We start from the raw sequence: 18422 nt of genomic DNA, 5'->3' as shown, positions 1-18422 counted from the left end.
GTTGTCTCGAGAGTAAAGAACTTATATCCTCAGACCGTTCATTTGTTGAATGTGTAAACTTCCACCCTAACTCATATATTGACTATTGAAACCTGCTGTTGTTATATTGGGAAGGCTCGAACTGGTTTGTTTTATGATCGAGACTTCCCCAAAAACAACCAGGTTGTTGAGTAAAGATTAGCAGTAGGAAAGACGCATCCACATGAAAGGAAAAAGCATTATTGTGAGGGCTAATTCTGGCAATAAAATAGCTCCTAGCTCTCAATTGTGCAATGCAATGCTAAATTAAAAATGTATTGCAAAGTATTCAATGCGCAAAAAAAAAAAAAAAAAAAAAAAAAAAAAAATGGGAGCCCAAGGCAGAAAGGTGAAAACAGAGAAGTTAGATCAAGAGAATTGGTTTGCATTTCACACTGCATCTATCGAAGCTCTTGTGGTCACCTGCTCATTCTTATTCCCAAGTTTCGATATCTGTAAGAACGCATCGACGCCATACCCTTCCAGGCTATGCAGCTCCAAACTGCCAGCCCAGTATTCTGCATAAACCCTACTCATAGGCAGACCCATCCCGAGCCGCAAATTTGGAGGGCGCGAACTAAGGGATGCCAGTGAACTGTCTCTGTGCGGATGTCCATTTGCAGTGTAGTAGCAGGTACGGGATTCGCCCTGCTCATCCGATTTCGTGCCGGAAACTTTCACTTCTTGCATTGTCGCCGCCATGGTAGGTACTTGCTGCAGGTTGTGAAGGCGGGCTTGAGTATGGGGTCCCTTGCAGAATGACCATAGGTACGGGAAAGCTTCTCTAGATATGCCTCCCCCTTGATCAGAAACCCGAATGATGACATGTTGTGGAGCCTCGCAGATCAAAACTTCAATTGGAGGAGGCATTTCGGACTTGCCGCCGAATCTCTCGATAACTGCTTGGAAGCAATTCCGTAGTAATTCCCCGATAATATACTCCAAGTGACTTAGGATATAAGGAAATGTTGCTCCCATGTGACCCTGAACAACCACATCAGGAACCCGACAGTCAGGTCCAAGTGCCTGCTTCAACAGCGTTGTCGCGCGTTTGCCGCAATTTTCAACGACCTCCTTCGCATTGCATCTCAGGAATACCTCTCCGACGAAATCCGAGTTCAGGTCTGTCCGATCCTTTGAATCCGGGAAATGCCAAGGGGAATTGAAGGTATCTGTGAGTGCTAGATGTTGTTCTGCGATAACTCGACGAGAAATCCGCTATAGAGAAATATTATCAGCCTGCCAATTTTCTCACCACCACAAAAAGAAAGGCACAAGCCGAGATAATTTCCCTCCCTAACGTACCGCACGCAACAAAGTATTCATAAATCGGTCCATTTCTTCCGGGTTCAACAGGTTCTGGCACTCCAATACACCCATTGCAAGATTTGGTATTACGGTTAAATGTTCCCTAAGTGTGGATCGTAGAATATCGCAGTATTTGTCATTATCTTCCAAGGTTCTGATTTCGGGAACACCGCGGAACTTCTCGAAGGCCTTGTAGTAAAGTTCATAAACGAGGGATAGGTGCGGATTGGTAACAACAACATAAGGAAGCTTCTGCATGTCTCGAAGACGGTGGGCGATTCTAGAAAAATGACCAGGTCAACGCTGAGTTAGATCATTTTCGGTATTGGTGGCCTCAACCTGCTTCCGAGCGGATATATGACCGAATGGGCACCGACCTGGTGGGAAGCTCTGTTCGCACATAGTTTGCAGAGCTAATCAATCGAGACTCGGTTATTGTGCGACCAAAAAAAGTCAACTGGCGTAAACTGATCGGTCTCACTTCACGTTCAACCCATCTAGAAGGCATTTAGTTGGTTTTTTAGCAATGAATCCTCCCCAATCCTGTATAAATACTGGGCAAAAGCGGATGTGGACCAGAGGAACAAGGAATTTACTCACTCATCCAGGACAGAGCCTGGTCGCCATGGAGGAGGGCTTTGCTTGTCAAATGAGATAAACCTCGTCTGCACAAAAAAGGCTTTCAGCCGGATGGCTTTCCGCCATTGAACTGATTGCCGCTGAAGCATCCTGGAATGCCATTCACGTCTCTCGCACAGGGAATGGTTTCCAAGAGACGCTCGACATGGGCCTGCTCAAGGAGGTGTATATCGGCGTAACTCATTGTCCGCAGTGATTAGATCATCCTAAACAGTTGCTGTAATGCTGGCCAAAAACGATGCGAGAGATATCGAGTAGATGAAAAGGTTGTGGGGTGTGGGCGCGGATGCGGGCGGTTTGATAACCCGAGAGTTGCATGTGTCATTCGTTGGGCGGTGAGAACGGTGTCGAAACTTTAAACAGCTCTCCCTGTCAAGCTCCCGCTGAGATTCGAGAACCTCACAGGCCCCAAGGCCAACGCTATTGGCACAGATGTCTGGTGCCAGCAGCTTCGTCATTGGCCAGACAAGTTCCTTATCACTGTGAGTGATAGTTACAAGGCGCTATTTGAACAAGGGATGCCGGATCCTGGGTGAACTTCTTTTGTACGCCTTGCGATCCTTTGCCCAGTGGGCTTCTTGGGTTTTACGGCAGAGTACAACAATCAAGCGGATTTTTAAACAACCTACCTGGTGACTCCACCATCCGAGAGCCAACCGAGATTGGAAATACTGTGTTTGCTATTGCAACTTTGAACAGATGGCCTTTGTGTATCCTGCAAGGGACGTGAAGAAAAGCAACCACCACGGTCTGGAATTCATGTCTCCAAACAGGATACCATTTTCCGTGAGTGGAACAACAACTGATACTGCGGGTCCCAATTTACAGTGTCCTAGCCTCTTGGATTTTGGGTGGTTGGGCGCAAGAATGTGGGCACCAAACACCGTGAGCAGTGGCTGGACTGCAAGGCTTTCCCTCGCCTTGAACAAGCAAACAACTTGATATGTTATGATCCGCGAATATATTGCATGGTGGTGTGTTACTTCCGACCGCAAGACTTCACCTGAGGGAGCCTAATTTGGGTTCTGGACATCGGGACTCCTTAACTGATACTACCAGACCCTCCGCGACGTTTATCAAAAGGCATTTATCTCCTTTGCCCAATAAAATCCGCGCTCGTCTGCAAGAATGCCTCAAGTATGCCTGACCATGGCTGGGGACAACTCCCGGGGTTTTGATGGTACCAATAGTGACCCATCAGCCTCAGTAACCCGGGAAATCTGGACCAGATGGTAGACCAGATGGTAGATAGGAGGAGTACCGAGCTTATTCCGATAACTTCAACTCGATATCTTTGTTCATGAGCTAATAATTCAAATTTGCGCAAGGGCGTGCGAAGCACCCGACAAGTATTTATAAACCGTAAACTCTATCAAAAAGTACGTACGTAAAACAGGAAATGCTAAACCAATGTCATCACGCAAAAACGCAAGGATAATCATCATTTCTCATCACTTTTAGGTGAGAGTGATTCCTCCCTCACAACACCCATTTTTACAGGTTGAAATCCAGCCTCGTTCATCTCTGCATTTAGCAGGTCGTCCAACACCTTCTGCGCATCCCAATTTGGATCATGTATATTTTCCGCGGCTAGATCGATCCACGCCCTCCATGCTTCGGAGTTGGGAGCTGCATGGCTCACCCGCACCCAGTCGGTGGACTGTGAAACATGAATGGCCTTCCACAGTGCTTGCGTGTATGTATTACCTTCCATGCTTCTGATCTCTTCCATCTCATAACGTATAAGATTCCAATGCCAGCCTTTGGGGAACAGTGCGGCGATCTGATAGCAACCGTTCAGGAAGACGTATGAACCGCCGAGTGCCGCTTGCATAGTCCAAGTAGAGTTTCCCATCAGGATGACAGCGCTCATAAGCAGGAATGTGCCTACCCCAACTAGGGCGCGGAATATCTGGTCGCCGACGACGTAGCTACATTCTTCTGTACCTGTGTAGAGCTCGCGGGCGACCTCTTCCGTACACCGTATGATGATGAATGCTCCCTGTCTCGTCCGGACAACCAGATCACCGTCCGGCACAACCGTTTTGCGTTTCCGCACCGTCAAATTTGCGTGCCACATGGAGGATAATCCAATGATACTAGACGTTAATGACACCACCACGATCGCAACAACTGCGACGCCATCCTCGAGGATAACAGCCCATACACACAGGCCAATAGATAGCAAGAATGATGCAACTGATAGGATGGATAGGGGCGAAAAACGCCTGGCATGAATCACACCCTTTGGCGTTCTAAGAACACGATTTCTAAGATTTTTCTCGTCGCGGAGCGTTTCCTTGTAGCCTTCTCGATGTTTGATCCGGATCTCTCTAATGTTGAAGCTAGGAAGATCGATGCTGTAGAGGAGATTTGCAAAATGGTTAAGCTCCACGAGGAGAGTGCCGGAGTGGATGCTCACAATATGTGCAGGAATGGAGGGGAGGCGGGTTGGCCTTTCGTGTCTTAAAAGCGCCTGAGGAGCAGGCAGGATACGAGGTAGCAGACAAAGAATTGAAGCCGTTAGCGGTTGGGAATGTGCCGACATGGCGCTTTCGCCAATGACGGCGAGCAAGCTAACAATATCTAGACTCCAGTCATTGCGTTTCTCGGGGAATTTGAGCATCTTGAATTTGCTGAATTCATTCGGCCAACTCTGTACTTGAGGAGAGTTTGGGCAGACAGTAGCTACTTTTCGGAGCCTCTAGCACGTCTTGGACTTCGATTGATCTCACCCGTCATATTGCCCCGTAGGCTGGAAAGGTTGCTCCGATCCTCAGACGGCCCTGGTTGGCGCCGGGTTGAAGCCCTCGTAACCCATGTGTATATAGCTTGAACAAAGCAACGACGAGCCTACCAAAATCTAATATGTGTTGGAACCCCTGGCGGTGGCTGGTTTAGTGGTCCAACGGGCCGTGAACAAAGGCCAATCGTTGAAGATAAAGGGATGCCAGGGTACGCTAGAAATCTTCACAGCCACACGTTTATGGCCCAAGTTTTGGATTTGACTCAAGCTCTTGTTTTATATGATGCGGGTCAGCCCGTTCTCGAAATGGGAAGAATCTTCGGATCTCGATTGGAATCAGCCACTTCTTGAAATCCGCCGTGGATTGTTGACAATTTGGCCGCTGGTGACGGGAATCTGCCATCACGCAAGACAAAGGAAGAATCCCCCAAAAACGCCAGCCGGGAGTTGGAACAAACTGAGTAAAAATTATTTTCGGTAAATGGATAGAAAGCACCGCCTCACTGGGCATTCGATGCCCACCTTTGTTTTATATATATTTCCCTGATGCGCACAGTTCGCAAAGTTGTGTTGGATGGACAACGAACATCGAAGGGAAAAGCGACGGCGTAGGATTGGAAATCTACAACACATCGAAGATCTCACCCCCAGGAAAATAAAGAAAAAAATGGTCAAGTTCCGATGGGCACTGGCATCATTCTCCAATCAGGAGAAATCCCAGAGCGACAACCAATCCGCTACGGGAAGTTCAACTTCCATCGCCCAGTCACTAATAGCCCGGTATAACAAGGCCCGCGACAAGCTGTGGAAGCAAGAGCTCGAACTAGCCTTCGATGCCGACGCAGTTGACAAAGCACCGAAGATCGAAAATGATGCAGCCTCAGTTGTGCAGGCTATCCGCGACGAGGAACGGAGTAGATACCTCAAAGCCGGCGCCTCAGACCATTTCCTCGCAAATGTTGACCTGATCAACCGCGGTAGTGACTTGATGCGAGTAGCCAGAAAGTTGCCAAAGGGAGCGCATCTGCACTGCCATTTCAACACCGTTCTCCACCCTTCGTTCCTTGTCGCTCAGGCGCGCAATGTCAAATGCATGTTCATTCGGAGCACTCGGTCTCTGAATGTGCATGACAATTTAAATGATGCTGCAATAACATTTTCTGTGCTGCAAGATTCGACCGAGGGAGCAGACATTTTCGACCCAAATTACGAACCTCTAGCTTGGATGAGATATTCCAAATTTCTCGAGGATTTTCCTGGCGGCAGGGAACAGGCGGAGGAATGGTTGGTGAAGAAACTGCTTATTTCGCTGGAGGATGCGCACGCGATTGACCAAAACTTAGAGGAGTATGATAACAACTTTATTTTACCCCTTTATTCGATCAGGTAATATCGTCTTACTAAATAAATACCTAGGGTTTGGGATCTATTTAACCGCCGCACACAGATGATGAAGGGGCTGTTTAATTATGAATCCGCTTTCCGAAACTACATCGGCAAAGCTATTCACAGCTTCGTCGAAGACAACATTATGTACGCCGAAGTCCGACCAAACTTCTTCGACAAATATATCGTCAGCGATGACGGTGAGAGACAATTAGATCACCGCTCCTGGATGCAGATCATCCGGGACGAAGTCAATGCCACAATCAAGCAACTCGATGCCGGTGGAAACGGTGCTAGCCGCTTCAAAGGACTAAAAGTAATCTACTGTGCTCCCCGCTCTATCAAAAGCGAAGAAATGACCTGGTGTCTCGACGATTGCATCTCCTTAAAACAAGAATTTCCAGAATTGATCTGCGGTTCGTGATATTCACCTGTCTAACCCTGGTAAATGAAGGGCCTCTCGTTATTCATTTTGCAGTGAACCTAACTAAAACATCATCATCACTTTTCAGGATTCGATATGGTCGGCTGCGAAGGCCGCGGCAACCAAATCCGCGACTATCTCCCCTTACTCCTGCAATTTAGAGCCACCTGCACCAACCTCGGTTTGGATATCCCGTTTATCTTCCACGCAGGAGAAACCCTAGAGAGTCAGGGTCCAACAGACAACAACCTTTACGATGCCATTCTTCTTGACTCCAAGCGCATCGGCCACGGTTTCGCGATCCCCCAGCACCCACTACTCATGCAAATGTGCCGAGAGCGCGGAATTGCGCTGGAGATCTGCCCTATCTCCAATGAGATCCTGCATCTGTGCCCATCCATGAAGAATCATGTGTTACCAATCCTTCTAGCAAATGCGGTACCCTGCACGATTAATAGTGATAATCCAGCGTATTTCAGGTAAGTTCTTGAGGTGTTTATATTCCATTTGTTCATCTATTTTTCCCTGGTAGTTTCACCTCCAATGGTTGTGCGTGTGGATGGTGTGGTGGCTAACACAAATATTCCCTTCGTAATTGATAAGCTCTTCACTTTCTCACGATTTTTATCAAACCATCCTACACATCGACTCCATCACGCTCCATGGTTGTCGCATTCTGGCCGAATGGAGCATTGAACATTCGTGCATGGATCCGAAGCAGCAGGCTGATGCGTTTAATACTTGGGAAGCCGATTGGACGGCGTTCTGCCAGTGGATTGTCCTGGAATTTGGGCCCAAGTATTTGAAGTCTCCGATTGCGGAGAAAGCAAATAACCGAAATTAACGACTTTTTTCCAGGTGGTATGTTGGGCGCTGTAATTGGTTGGGCAACTGGAAATATGAAAGGGATTGATTATTCTCGATAGACATACCATGGTTGGCATACTAGCGGACTTGGAGTTTGAGCTTAGGAGTTTGACCCGCTCTTCGTTTTGGTTTGCTGTGTTGTGTTTTTGTTTTTATTATTTATTATTTATTATTTGTTATTTGTTATTGTTAATTTCTAACCATACACCCTTTACGAAGCCGTTAGGCTACGCTCCATTTGTTTCAATCGAATATAAGAATGTCAATGTCCAGAACTCTACCTAGTTTGCACGTTGGGTGAACAGAATATTGTGCATGGTAGGATAGATGGTCTTGGTGTAGCTCAACTTGAATAATGTGGTTTGCAGCCCCGCGGAAGCATTCCAGTCGGCCTTCCTGCCTCCACATATCGCAAAGGCTGTTTTTGAGGACAATTAACTCTCGTATGATCCACGTCTGTCTGAAGTACGGCCGAGTGAATACATCGAATAATGGAGTTCCACAAGCGCTTTAGACGAATTTGATAGCTGGTTCCCGATGCTCTGTCAATCCAGGCATGATCTCAAATGATGTAGCTGTATATTTCTTCTCTTCTCGGATTAAAATTAGCACCTGTTGGCATTTCGATAGATGTCCCACATCGCATACCCAATGTGAGCGCACTTGGCGACTGTCCTGATCAATGCATAGAGCATGTACCCATATTAATCTCTGGGGTTTGTATATCGCTGAAATTTCAAGTCCGCTCTCAAGTTGGCAGAGAAATGAAATACCTGGGGCCCATTTTACCGGCATTAAGCCGGAATTCCTGGTCCAGCCGCAGCATGGAACTTTCGGAAGCAGGGGCGTTTTGCAGCGTCGTATGATGTAGCTGTAGCTGTAGGTTGTCGTTGCTTTGGCCTAGCAGAATTTCTACCAGTCTTATCTAGTTGCTCAGCAACAATGCAGTATGGTTATAAAGTCGATGTATTGACGGAAACATCCACAACGCATATTGATTCCAGTTTGACACGGGAAAGGACGACACAACATGGAGTTCTGGCAGACATCTGCAGCTCCAATCACGAGTTTTAGCGTGAAATAGAAGGAGATAGTGTAAAGAATCAGGTTAAGATACCCCGTGTCTCTTGTTGGAGAAGACGTGCCACTATCAATACTTGGGGGACGGATTTTGCAAACGCTGGAGCCCAAGAGGCTTGATGGGCAAGGAAGCCTATGGTCAGCCAAGCTTGATTCTTCGTTGCTAACTTCATAGTAGTTCCGATTCAGCTGCTTTTCTCCTGGTATCAATTGGGATAGGCGGAAAATCTCCTTATGTAGACAAAGCACAAAATACCCCTTACAAAGTTCCTCCGTGAATCATCTACACAAAGGAACACCTCGAGAATGGGTCTGGTGGTCATACGCGAAGGCAAACTTTCATCATCTCGGCCCTAAATATTGATGAATTCTGACTGGGAATTCTTGACAATGAATGGGGAGTAAGGCCTCAAACAGATCTCGTCTCAAGGTAGTGGGATCCATCTTTGCAATATTTATGAAGCATGTTTATCTTGCTTGCAATCTTCGATCCTGAACCCTCTTCGTTCTCACTATTCTTTTGTTCTAGATTTTACTCTCTTTTCAATACTGGTTTTGGCCCTCTTCATCAATCTCCGAGACGACCTACCAATTGTGGAATGACAGAAGGTCTGAGGCTTATTCTGCCAGGCGGATGTCGTTATATGTGCAGATTCAGGTAAATGCTGTGAAGACTTGCAGGATATCATGCTGTTTCACGTCTTTGTCAGATCTGGGAAACCTCGCTACGATGAATGAGGATAGATGACGCAGGTTGAATCCATGCTTTGCTGAATGGATGCTATGGCCCGATCATTTGGTTTTCAGTGCAAAGCAGTCACTCCAACTCCTCCATCAAAGTTTCTATTGGTGATATGTGTGTTGCAAGCATTGAATCAAGGCAACTTAAATGAATGAGACCTCATCGTGGCTGTAACTAATCTCAGTTGGCTTTGACATAGTTATGGTAAATGTTGCACCGCAGTTGGATACACCCAGACAGAGTATGTGGTGAAAAACTGACCAAACCAAGATATATTCTGTTTTCGAATAAGAGATAACTATGTGCTAAGTTAATAGAAGCTTGACGCTCGACACTTGAGCTAAACAAGGCGATGTTTAATGGACAGTAACTAGAGGACAAATATCCTTCGCGGATGCTCACCGGTCCACCGCTGTAGCACTCACTTACCAGCACATACACAGTTAATGTTGGCGGTAGGGCCGTTTCGCTGGTATATATATCTTGAAAAATATTGAGAATATCGAGAATATATCTTATCATGCTCCTGGATATCGGTGATTGAATGTTGTTGGCAGAACCGTAGTGTGTCCACCCGCAACGGCCTTGTTTCCAGGTAGAAAAATAGCACAAAGCTGATGAAGTCGAATAAGCTATGCAGAGAAATACTGGTACCGTTCACAAGTGTTCGGTTGGACCGATTGAACAGGATAACTAGATCACAATAGACTTCTCAGGACCGAAAGTCCCGCCACTCAGCCCTGTGACGCTCAAACGATGAGTTAAAAGAGTGAGCTAGAGAACAAAAAAAGTCATTACGCCAACTACACCAAACTACTCTCCACACTCGAACTCGGTGCACCATCGACATTTGCTGACAACACAAGTGCCTACCCGTCGGTTTCTTTGATTCCGTGTCTTGAATTTTGGGGACTACGAGGCAGAGAGCTGCTTCCCGCCATTGCCCCGGCCATATACTGCTAGCAAATGGACAATGTGAGTGCGGTCAAACGAATTCTTCGCTCAAAACTACACACATGTGGTGCCCCAACTTTCCCCTTCAACGGCCAACCGTAGCCACTATGGCTGACCGCGATGGGAATGCAGCTGACATGCCCTCTTTAATGGGTAATCTGCAGCTTACGGATAATGATATGGTTGTCGATGACTACGACCAGTACGGCAATGACCGTTCTGATGTCGTCGTCGTCTCTCCACCTGGCTCCGCCAGTGAGCCCGAACCGGAGCCTCTGGCTACCGACTGTATGTCCTTGACCCTATTCCACCTCCTCTTTCTTTACTTGTTTGTTTCTGCTCTGGCAATACGAGTTATCGGTATCCCCGTTTCTGTATTATGGTTCCTTATCGATTGCGATGCCCCGCCTGACATTGCTCTCACCTCTGGTCCACCGCCGCCCATTATCCACCGTCCACCGCCGGCTGCCAGCTACGCCCTATCTACCATAATAGATTATATGATGTGGTGTGGTGTTCTTTGGGTTGGTTTACGTTCTAACAATTCATTCTGTTTGCAGTTGAGGCGATGATGGCAAAGGTGCTTCCTGAGAATCCGGATTTGGAAACAGAAGCGCAGACGTATCATACATGGAACATCGAGAACTGGACAAAGTTGCGGCGGAAGGAGCACGGTCCGGTTTTTGAATGCGGAGGAGCTCCATGGTGGGTTTTCCTGATACTTCCAGGTCCCAGCCCGTTATGCAATCGTTCGCAAAGTGAAAGCTTGCCCTCTAACCCCGAAATATATAGGCGCGTCCTGTTTTTCCCATTCGGGAACGGTGTCGAACATGCGTCCTTCTACCTCGAACACGGCTTCGAGAAGTCACCTCCGGATGGTTGGTATGCTTGTGTACAATTTGCTTTGGTTCTCTGGAATAAAAATGACCCTTCGCTATATATCACCCATGGTATGCAGCCCTTTTTCTATCACCGAAATAGGATATATAGTACTTACTGGATCCTGGCTGACTTCCCGGCTCCATAGTCGCACACCACCGCTTTAATGCGGATGAGGCCGACTGGGGTTTTACACGGTTTTGCGAACTGCGGAAATTATTCCAGCAATCCATCAATGATAAAGGTACTCCGTTGGTAGAGAATGAAGCCGCCAACGTTACCGCATATGTCCGCGTTGTGAAGGATCCAACAGGAGTTTTATGGCATAGTTTCCAAAAGTCTGTATATCGTGTCATACTACTTAGACCTTACTAAGCTAATAGACCGCCGTAGTTACGATTCGAAGAAAGAAACTGGGATGGTAGGGCTCAGAAACCAGGGTGCCACCTGCTATCTAAATTCATTACTACAGTCTCTATTTTTTACAAACTCGTTCCGAAAGGTGAGGCTCCATCTCCTTCCGTGCTCACAACAGCTGCTAAATACAAAGTGGTAGGCCGTATATCAAATACCCACAGAACACGATGCCAATAGGTCAAATTCCGCGTGGACCCTTCAGCGACTATTTTACCATCTGCAAACTAGCGATCTTCCAGTGTCGACAGCCGAACTCACGTCCTCCTTTGGCTGGGAATCGAGACATACTTTTGAACAACAGGATGTCCAAGAACTTTCCAGGTTATTAATGGACAAACTCGAAGGACAGATGAAAGGCACTCCTGCCGAAAAAGCACTTCCCTCTCTTTTCGTTGGAAAGACAAAGACATATATATCCTGCATTCACGTTGACTACGAGTCGTCCAGGATAGAGGACTTTTGGGATATCCAACTGAACGTTCGAGGGAATCGGACGCTGGATGACAGTTTCAAAGATTACATCCAGGTGGAAACCTTAGAGGGAGAGAACAAGTATGATGCTGGGGAACCATACAAACTACAGGAGGCGAAAAAGGGCGTGATATTTGAGAGTTTCCCTCCTGTTCTTCACCTTCATCTCAAACGATTCGAATATGACATCAACCGAGACGCTATGATGAAAATCAACGACAGACTCGAGTTTCCAGAAGAGTTTGACGCGGCACCGTATCTTTCCGAGGATGCAGATAAATCAGAACCTTGGATCTATCAATTACACGGCGTTCTTGTGCATAGCGGTGACTTCAATGCTGGGCACTATTATGCATATCTGCGACCAACTAAGGACAGTTTATTCTATAGATTTGACGACGACAAGGTTATTCGCGCAACCATGAAGGAAACTCTGGAGGAAAATTTTGGTGGGGAATATCCCAACCTCGCAAACGGAACAGCCGGGGTTAGACAACCATACATGCGAGGCTTCTCCACGAAACGATCAATGAACGCATACATGCTGGTTTATATCAGGAAATCTCGCGTGGATGATGTACTTGTTAGTTTGAAGAAAGATGACATTCCTGCACACCTCGGTACGTCATTCCATTGTGTATTGCGTTTAATAAATACATAGGCGCTGACTGCTAACCCATCTGAATCATAATAGAAAAGCGTCTCAATGAGGAACGTGCTGAGTTAGCGCGGAAGAAAAAGGAGCGGGAGGAACAACATCTTTATATGAACGTTGGATTGTTAACCGATGAGTCCTTCAAGTCTCATCACGGATTTGATTTGACCAGCTTAGATTTGGAACCTGACAATCCCGCAGCTGCGAAAATACACCGCGTCCTTAGGGCTAAGAAAGTTGGCGAGTTTGCGGCCGAGATCGCGGAAGAAAAGGGATTGACACCAGATCAAGTGAGGCTATGGGTGATGGTGAATCGTCAAAATAAAACAACACGTCCTGATCAGCCCCTGAAAGATCTCGAAATGTCTGTTGAGGAGGCGTTTACTCGGTTTGGTACCAAGGGAAATCAGTTCCGGCTATTTGTCGAGGTAGGAGAAACAGGTACGGATGGGAAAGTAACCTGGCCAGAAACCTCAGGCAATAACGCGACGAGCCTCGTTTTCCTGAAACACTTTGATGTTCTCCAGCAAACTCTCACTGGAGTAGGTCATGCTTTTGTTCGAAAGCACTCTAAAGTATCAGAACTGGCCGGGCCAATACTGGAGATTATGAATTGGCCTGCAGGAACCCCATTCATATTATATGAGGTATGTATTTAATTTCCCCAGCACATTCTACGGCTCGCAACTTACCACAACAACTAGGAAATCAAACACTCCATGATTGAGCCAATGAAATCTAAACAGACGTTCCAACAGTCGGAAATACAAGATGGGGATATCATCTGCTTCCAACGCCAAGTCAACGATTCTGAGTATGAAATACCTCAAATGTTCATTTCTCCTGTTTTCCTTGGTATTAGCAACTAATCCTGCTTGTAGACTCCCTCCTACTGTCCTTTATACAGATGCGAGGCAATACTACGATTACCTCCTCAACCGTATCTCAGTCAAATTTGCTCCCCTAAAGCCAGATGATAGCGAAACTTTCGATCTGACACTCAGCCGCAAGATGACATACGAGCAATGGACAACGAAAGTTGGTGAACATTTGAATGTCGATCCGACTCATATACGATTTGCACCTGTACTCCAGAATAGTGGAAAACCTAAGCCGTTCATCAAACGGAATGCGACCCAAAATCTCCAGCAGATTCTCACCAGCCAGTATTCCGCTTACGGGTATGCTGCGCATCGACCAGACGCCCTTTATTACGAAATTTTGGAAACCAGTTTAAGCGAATATGAAACGAAGAAGATAATAAAGGTCACTTGGCTTCCGGATGGCATTTCCAAAGAGGTTCGCTTACCCCACTTCAGTTGATAATGTTCTGGCCGTCTAACAGGATCTACTGCTACAGCAACCATTTGACGTTCTTGTTTCTAAGAGCGGCAATATTGGTGATCTACTATTAAGCTTCCGGAAGAGGGCTAACCTCGATGAAGAGACGTCCAAAAATCTGCGTTGTTATGAGGTCTATGGCGGAAAAGTTTACAAAGAGATCCCCGAAAACTATAGCATTCTCAGCCTCTCGGACTATGTTACTCTCTATATCGAGCGGATACCACAGGAGGAACTTGACATGCAAGAAGGTGAATTCAAAATTGATTGCTTCAATTTTGATAAGGAGCCCAATAAGCCACATGGAGTTCCTTTTAGATTTGTTGTGAAACCGGTTCGTATATATATTGTTTTTCAATGTCTAACTACCACTACTACTACTACTCCATAACCCCCTGTCTCACAGAGGGAATGTGCATTGCTAATTCATATTCTAAACTATAGGGCGAGATCTTCAAGGAGACCAAGGAACGGCTCTCGAAACGAACAGGAATTCGAGGCAAGCAGTTTGAGAAAATCAAGTTTGCCATGGCTTTACGTCAAGGGTTCTGTACCCCAAGATACATTGAAGATGGTACGTACTTTCCTTTGGAAATTCGTTTCCTCATATTTCCCCAATAGGTTTTGAACTACCAGGTCTAGGGTGTTCTCATTCTGTGGTCACTAACTTTGTTTCACGGTTATTTTCCAGATGACGTTCTCGCCGATTTAGCCACCGAGCCACAAGATGTGCTCGGACTGGATCATGTAAATAAGAACAGAAGCTTCTGGAGAAGCGAAAGTTTCTTTATTCGATAGATGCATAATTGAAGAGGCCAGGCGTTTTAATGTTCTTTCATATCCTTTCATATCCTTCTCTTTCTTACGGTCTATGGCGGTTTAACTTGATCATCAATGGTATTCGTTTTATTTTTATTTTTATTTTTATCTTTATCTCTATCTCTATACTTCTTCATCTTGTCTTTCCTTCCATATCTCGACATTGTTTTTCCTTTTCTGCTTCGTTGCGATACGGAACTAGTCAACTACCAATTTTTGTTACTTTTCTTTTTTCTTTCTTTTCTCTTTTCTCTTTCAAACAAAAACAGAGAAGCTGCTGGATTGCATTTTGCCAGCATCCTAATTTAAACAAAGGTTTACCTTCTTACCTCCCACACGGAGTTAAAAATACATGTACAGATATTTAGGAAGTTGGCAATGGAGGATAGGGGAGCAAATGGGTTATATATCGATTTTCACCGCTTCTAGTTCGTTGTGCTTGTTTTTTCTTCATTTTTCATCAAATTTCTTTCTGCCCATACCTGGATAAGAAAAGCTATGTTGAAGGTATAGTGCTAGACCATAAATATTGGCAACCCCGACCACAATCATGGTGTGGTAGAAACGTAATGGGGATCGCCAATATATGGCCTCAACGGGTACTGGAGTTAGCTATCAAGAAAAGCATTTGCCACTAGGATCTTTCATCACAAAGCTTGGCGTTACCTAGTTGGTTAGTGATGCAAACAATGCAAATACAGCCCCTGTTCCGGCCAAATAGGCCAAAGGAGACAACATTGTCAAATTCAGGGTAGCTGTCGACCCAGCATCATCCTCCCCTTTTTGCAACAATATCTCGCTCTCAAATCCACAATATCACATTAAGCCCCGGCCCATTGGAACTTGAACAATGCGGCTACGTACAGTTGTGCTGGGCTCGCTGGCCCATGGGCTCACCCTCGTGTCCGCGACCGCACTCACATATTTGCTTGATGCGAGTGAGAAGGCCTGCTTCTACTCATATGTAGATTCTCCGCCAGCGAAGATTGCATTTTATTTTGCGGTTAGTATATCTGATTACTCTAATGGATTTTGATATAAGGGGCCAATTGCGATCGCTGGGTTGAATCGCTTGTCGTTGCTCCTCGCAGCATCAGCGTATGGGAACGGCGGCTGAATTCTGTGTTATATTTTGGCAGGTCCAATCGGGTGGCTCTTTCGATGTCGATTACTCAATCGTGGGTCCCGATGAGAAGGTAATCGTCGACGGGCACAGAGAGAGACAGGGTGATTTCGTCTTCAACGCCGAGACTGTAGGCGAGTACCGCTTCTGCTTTGACAATGAGATGTCTACGTTTGCGGAAAAGATGGTAGATTTTGAGATTGCGGTATGCTTTTTGTTCTCCGCACCTCCCACCTTTACCCCCGTATAATAATGTGCTGGATCTTGTTTTATCTAATCTTCATATGCTTCTTTTCTCCACTTACAGGTCGAAAACGAAATAAAGGCCCAACTCCCTTCGAAACAAGGAGCACCTCCCGAACAAGCGTCTGCAGTCGAAGAATCCATTTTCAAGATCTCAGCTCAGCTGTCAACAATCAGCCGTAACCAGAAGTACTTCCGGACGCGCGAAAATCGCAATTTCAGCACTGTGCGCAGTACTGAGCAGCGGATTTTCAATTTCAGCCTTATCGAGGGCATGATGATGATGACAATGGCTGGGCTGCAGGTGTTTATTGTTCGGTTCTTCTTCCAGGGTGCGAGGAAAGGTATACATTCTCTTCCACTGCTTCTTCTTATTTCTTTCACGGCTTTGAGATTAAGTTCCCTAAGCTGTGGGTCGTGATTATTTCTTTGCCGGATACAGGTTTGCTGATGCTCGATATGTTTCTCTTTCTTTAGGCTACGTATGATAAGGTGGTCATCGGCCGGGATCTTTCTCTCTTGTTTGAATTGGGTTTTAGTTTTTTTTTCGTTCAGCGATCGGATGACATGGGCTTTTCTTATATTAATTTATGGCATAAATGAGAATAAAGTTGTTCATGTTCATATATTATTGGTATTTCTATTTGCACGCGTTATATAACCCGCTGGGAGTCTCGTTTACAGGGCTTTTATACAATTTTATCTCTGTCTGATGTGAATTCCTGTTATATTTGAGTGAAGTATTGGTCACTTTAATTTATTTTTAAAATTGCGGTGCAAGGCAGGCTGGTTCCTTGATAATTGCTAGCATTGCGCATCCGCTCGTGGAAAATGGGTCAGGGTTTCTTGCGGACAATTTCATCAGCTTCGAGCAAAGTGTCAAGTAGCCAATCACGTGATATTTATGGCAATGATGATGCCCATGACCTCATTGACTTCGCGACCTCTGTTTGGCCTCAAGTTTCCCCGAGATCATGTTTTGCAAAGCGTCCTGGCCAGATACAGCCCACCGATTAGTTAAACTACATAATTAATTAACTATACTTTCTTGATTACATGATATATTTTGTATATGCTCCCGTTGTCATTGAGGTGGACACTTGAGAATCGTGCAAGCGGCTAATCTTCTCCGTGTAGGGATCAAGTACCTCCGTTTGCTCAGGGTTGTTTACTATAATTACAATAGACTTGAGGCATCTCTACTGTGGGTTACAAGTTCTTCACTAGACCCGATATGGAGCTATATCCACCATATGGCGAGTTCCGCGACTCCCCATAATCGCCCACTAGGCCTTTTCATGGTCGATGAAAGACGCAAACAACAGGAAATTCCATCGATTGTGATGCATACTTTGTTCCTGGACGTCATACATGTGGAGGTTTTTGATAGGCCATCTCCCCACCTGGCCAGAGGATTATCAGACCAGGCTTCGCGGGTTTAAATGCTCCGGCCATTGACTGGCATTGACAATTCAACCTTGTTTAGCCTTGAGAATATCGTGCCTATGTACGAATACGAAGTATGGTGGGGTGAGTGGCTGCACTCCCGCTCGAGAAATTATTAAATTTGCCTAGCGGAAACCGTTATGTTGGTTTGCTGGGGCTGGATTATCAAACTATATCATCATCGCCCCGTCAGTGACGACATAACTTCATGAATACTTTATTTCCTCACATATAACTCCCAAAACCTAGGTGGTTTTTCATTGTTTTCTGGATCAGTCCCGCTTCACACGTTCCCTTCTCAACAGCGTCGCGCGGTAAGTTGTTTGCCACAACTTTTTCACCTTCAACGTCGCAGAGATCTATGTAGGTACTTGTCCCCCAATCTTCCCGCCGTGGTTCAGTGGCTGTATTGTTCCGGTTTTCCCATTCGAGCTGGAGTGATATCACTCTTCCTTTCCTTTCCCTTTTTTTCCTACGCCACCACAGCATTTCGTTGATGTGTTTGTCTCTGATTTCCAGTGGCTCAAGCAGTTCAATAACCAACTTCTTGCTAGACCTGCTTCTATTAGCGGTCTTACTCCAACATTGATGCACACTTTGTTTAGTCCCATGAAGCTTGCTCTACATATTTTCTCCCATTTGATACCTGATTCTTGAAAATGCACGCTCATATCAAAATTCCTGTGATGATATTTTCTTTTTTCTTTTTCTTTGCTTTTCTGCTTTTCAGCCTCCATAACAGTAACCATCTGCGATAGTTTGCTTGTTTGCTTGAAGTGATTCATGTTTATATTTCTCTTATTGACCTTGGGGTACTCGCCCCTGATACACTTCTGCCTACTAAATGGAAAAAAAGTCTCACAT

General features: G+C 45.7%; 6 protein-coding genes across 6 annotated transcripts; 3 read left to right on the top strand and 3 right to left on the bottom strand.

Annotated features, from left to right (window-relative positions):
* Window positions 1-408: 408 nt before the first annotated feature.
* On the bottom strand, window positions 409-2171 carry HCBG_06484 (pyruvate dehydrogenase kinase; the record flags this gene model as incomplete). Its single annotated transcript, XM_045433533.1, has 4 exons — window positions 409-1236; window positions 1324-1606; window positions 1704-1823; window positions 1927-2171. The coding sequence occupies 4 exons, from the start codon at window positions 2052-2054 to the stop codon at window positions 409-411; spliced, it is 1359 nt and encodes a 452-aa protein (XP_045285846.1).
* A 1235-nt stretch (window positions 2172-3406) lies between these two features.
* On the bottom strand, window positions 3407-4591 carry HCBG_06483 (uncharacterized protein; the record flags this gene model as incomplete). Its single annotated transcript, XM_045433532.1, has 1 exon — window positions 3407-4591. The coding sequence occupies one exon, from the start codon at window positions 4589-4591 to the stop codon at window positions 3407-3409; it is 1185 nt and encodes a 394-aa protein (XP_045285845.1).
* Window positions 4592-5285: 694 nt separating this feature from the next.
* Window positions 5286-7365, top strand: HCBG_06482 (cat eye syndrome critical region protein 1; the record flags this gene model as incomplete). Its single annotated transcript, XM_045433531.1, has 4 exons — window positions 5286-6058; window positions 6128-6318; window positions 6610-7000; window positions 7125-7365. 4 exons carry the CDS (start codon window positions 5286-5288, stop codon window positions 7363-7365), a joined length of 1596 nt encoding a protein of 531 aa, XP_045285844.1.
* A 266-nt stretch (window positions 7366-7631) lies between these two features.
* Window positions 7632-8912, bottom strand: HCBG_06481 (uncharacterized protein; the record flags this gene model as incomplete). Its single annotated transcript, XM_045433530.1, has 6 exons — window positions 7632-7896; window positions 8001-8063; window positions 8162-8313; window positions 8436-8699; window positions 8732-8821; window positions 8844-8912. 6 exons carry the CDS (start codon window positions 8910-8912, stop codon window positions 7632-7634), a joined length of 903 nt encoding a protein of 300 aa, XP_045285843.1.
* Window positions 8913-10271: 1359 nt separating this feature from the next.
* Window positions 10272-15158, top strand: HCBG_06480 (ubiquitin carboxyl-terminal hydrolase; the record flags this gene model as incomplete). The annotated part of the gene is made up of 11 exons (XM_045433529.1): window positions 10272-10452; window positions 10519-10677; window positions 10725-11114; window positions 11437-11464; window positions 11638-12551; window positions 12626-13233; window positions 13291-13400; window positions 13468-13885; window positions 13932-14261; window positions 14372-14501; window positions 14619-15158. 11 exons carry the CDS (start codon window positions 10272-10274, stop codon window positions 14723-14725), a joined length of 3375 nt encoding a protein of 1124 aa, XP_045285842.1.
* A 438-nt stretch (window positions 15159-15596) lies between these two features.
* On the top strand, window positions 15597-16600 carry HCBG_06479 (uncharacterized protein; the record flags this gene model as incomplete). Its single annotated transcript, XM_045433528.1, has 4 exons — window positions 15597-15749; window positions 15886-16074; window positions 16177-16456; window positions 16590-16600. 4 exons carry the CDS (start codon window positions 15597-15599, stop codon window positions 16598-16600), a joined length of 633 nt encoding a protein of 210 aa, XP_045285841.1.
* Window positions 16601-18422: the final 1822 nt, after the last annotated feature.

This window comes from Histoplasma capsulatum (assembly GCF_000150115.1).
Source record: "Histoplasma capsulatum G186AR genomic scaffold supercont2.9, whole genome shotgun sequence".
NCBI classification, from domain to species: Eukaryota; Fungi; Ascomycota; class Eurotiomycetes; order Onygenales; family Ajellomycetaceae; genus Histoplasma; species Histoplasma capsulatum.
This window is presented reverse-complemented; position numbering and strand designations above follow the sequence as displayed.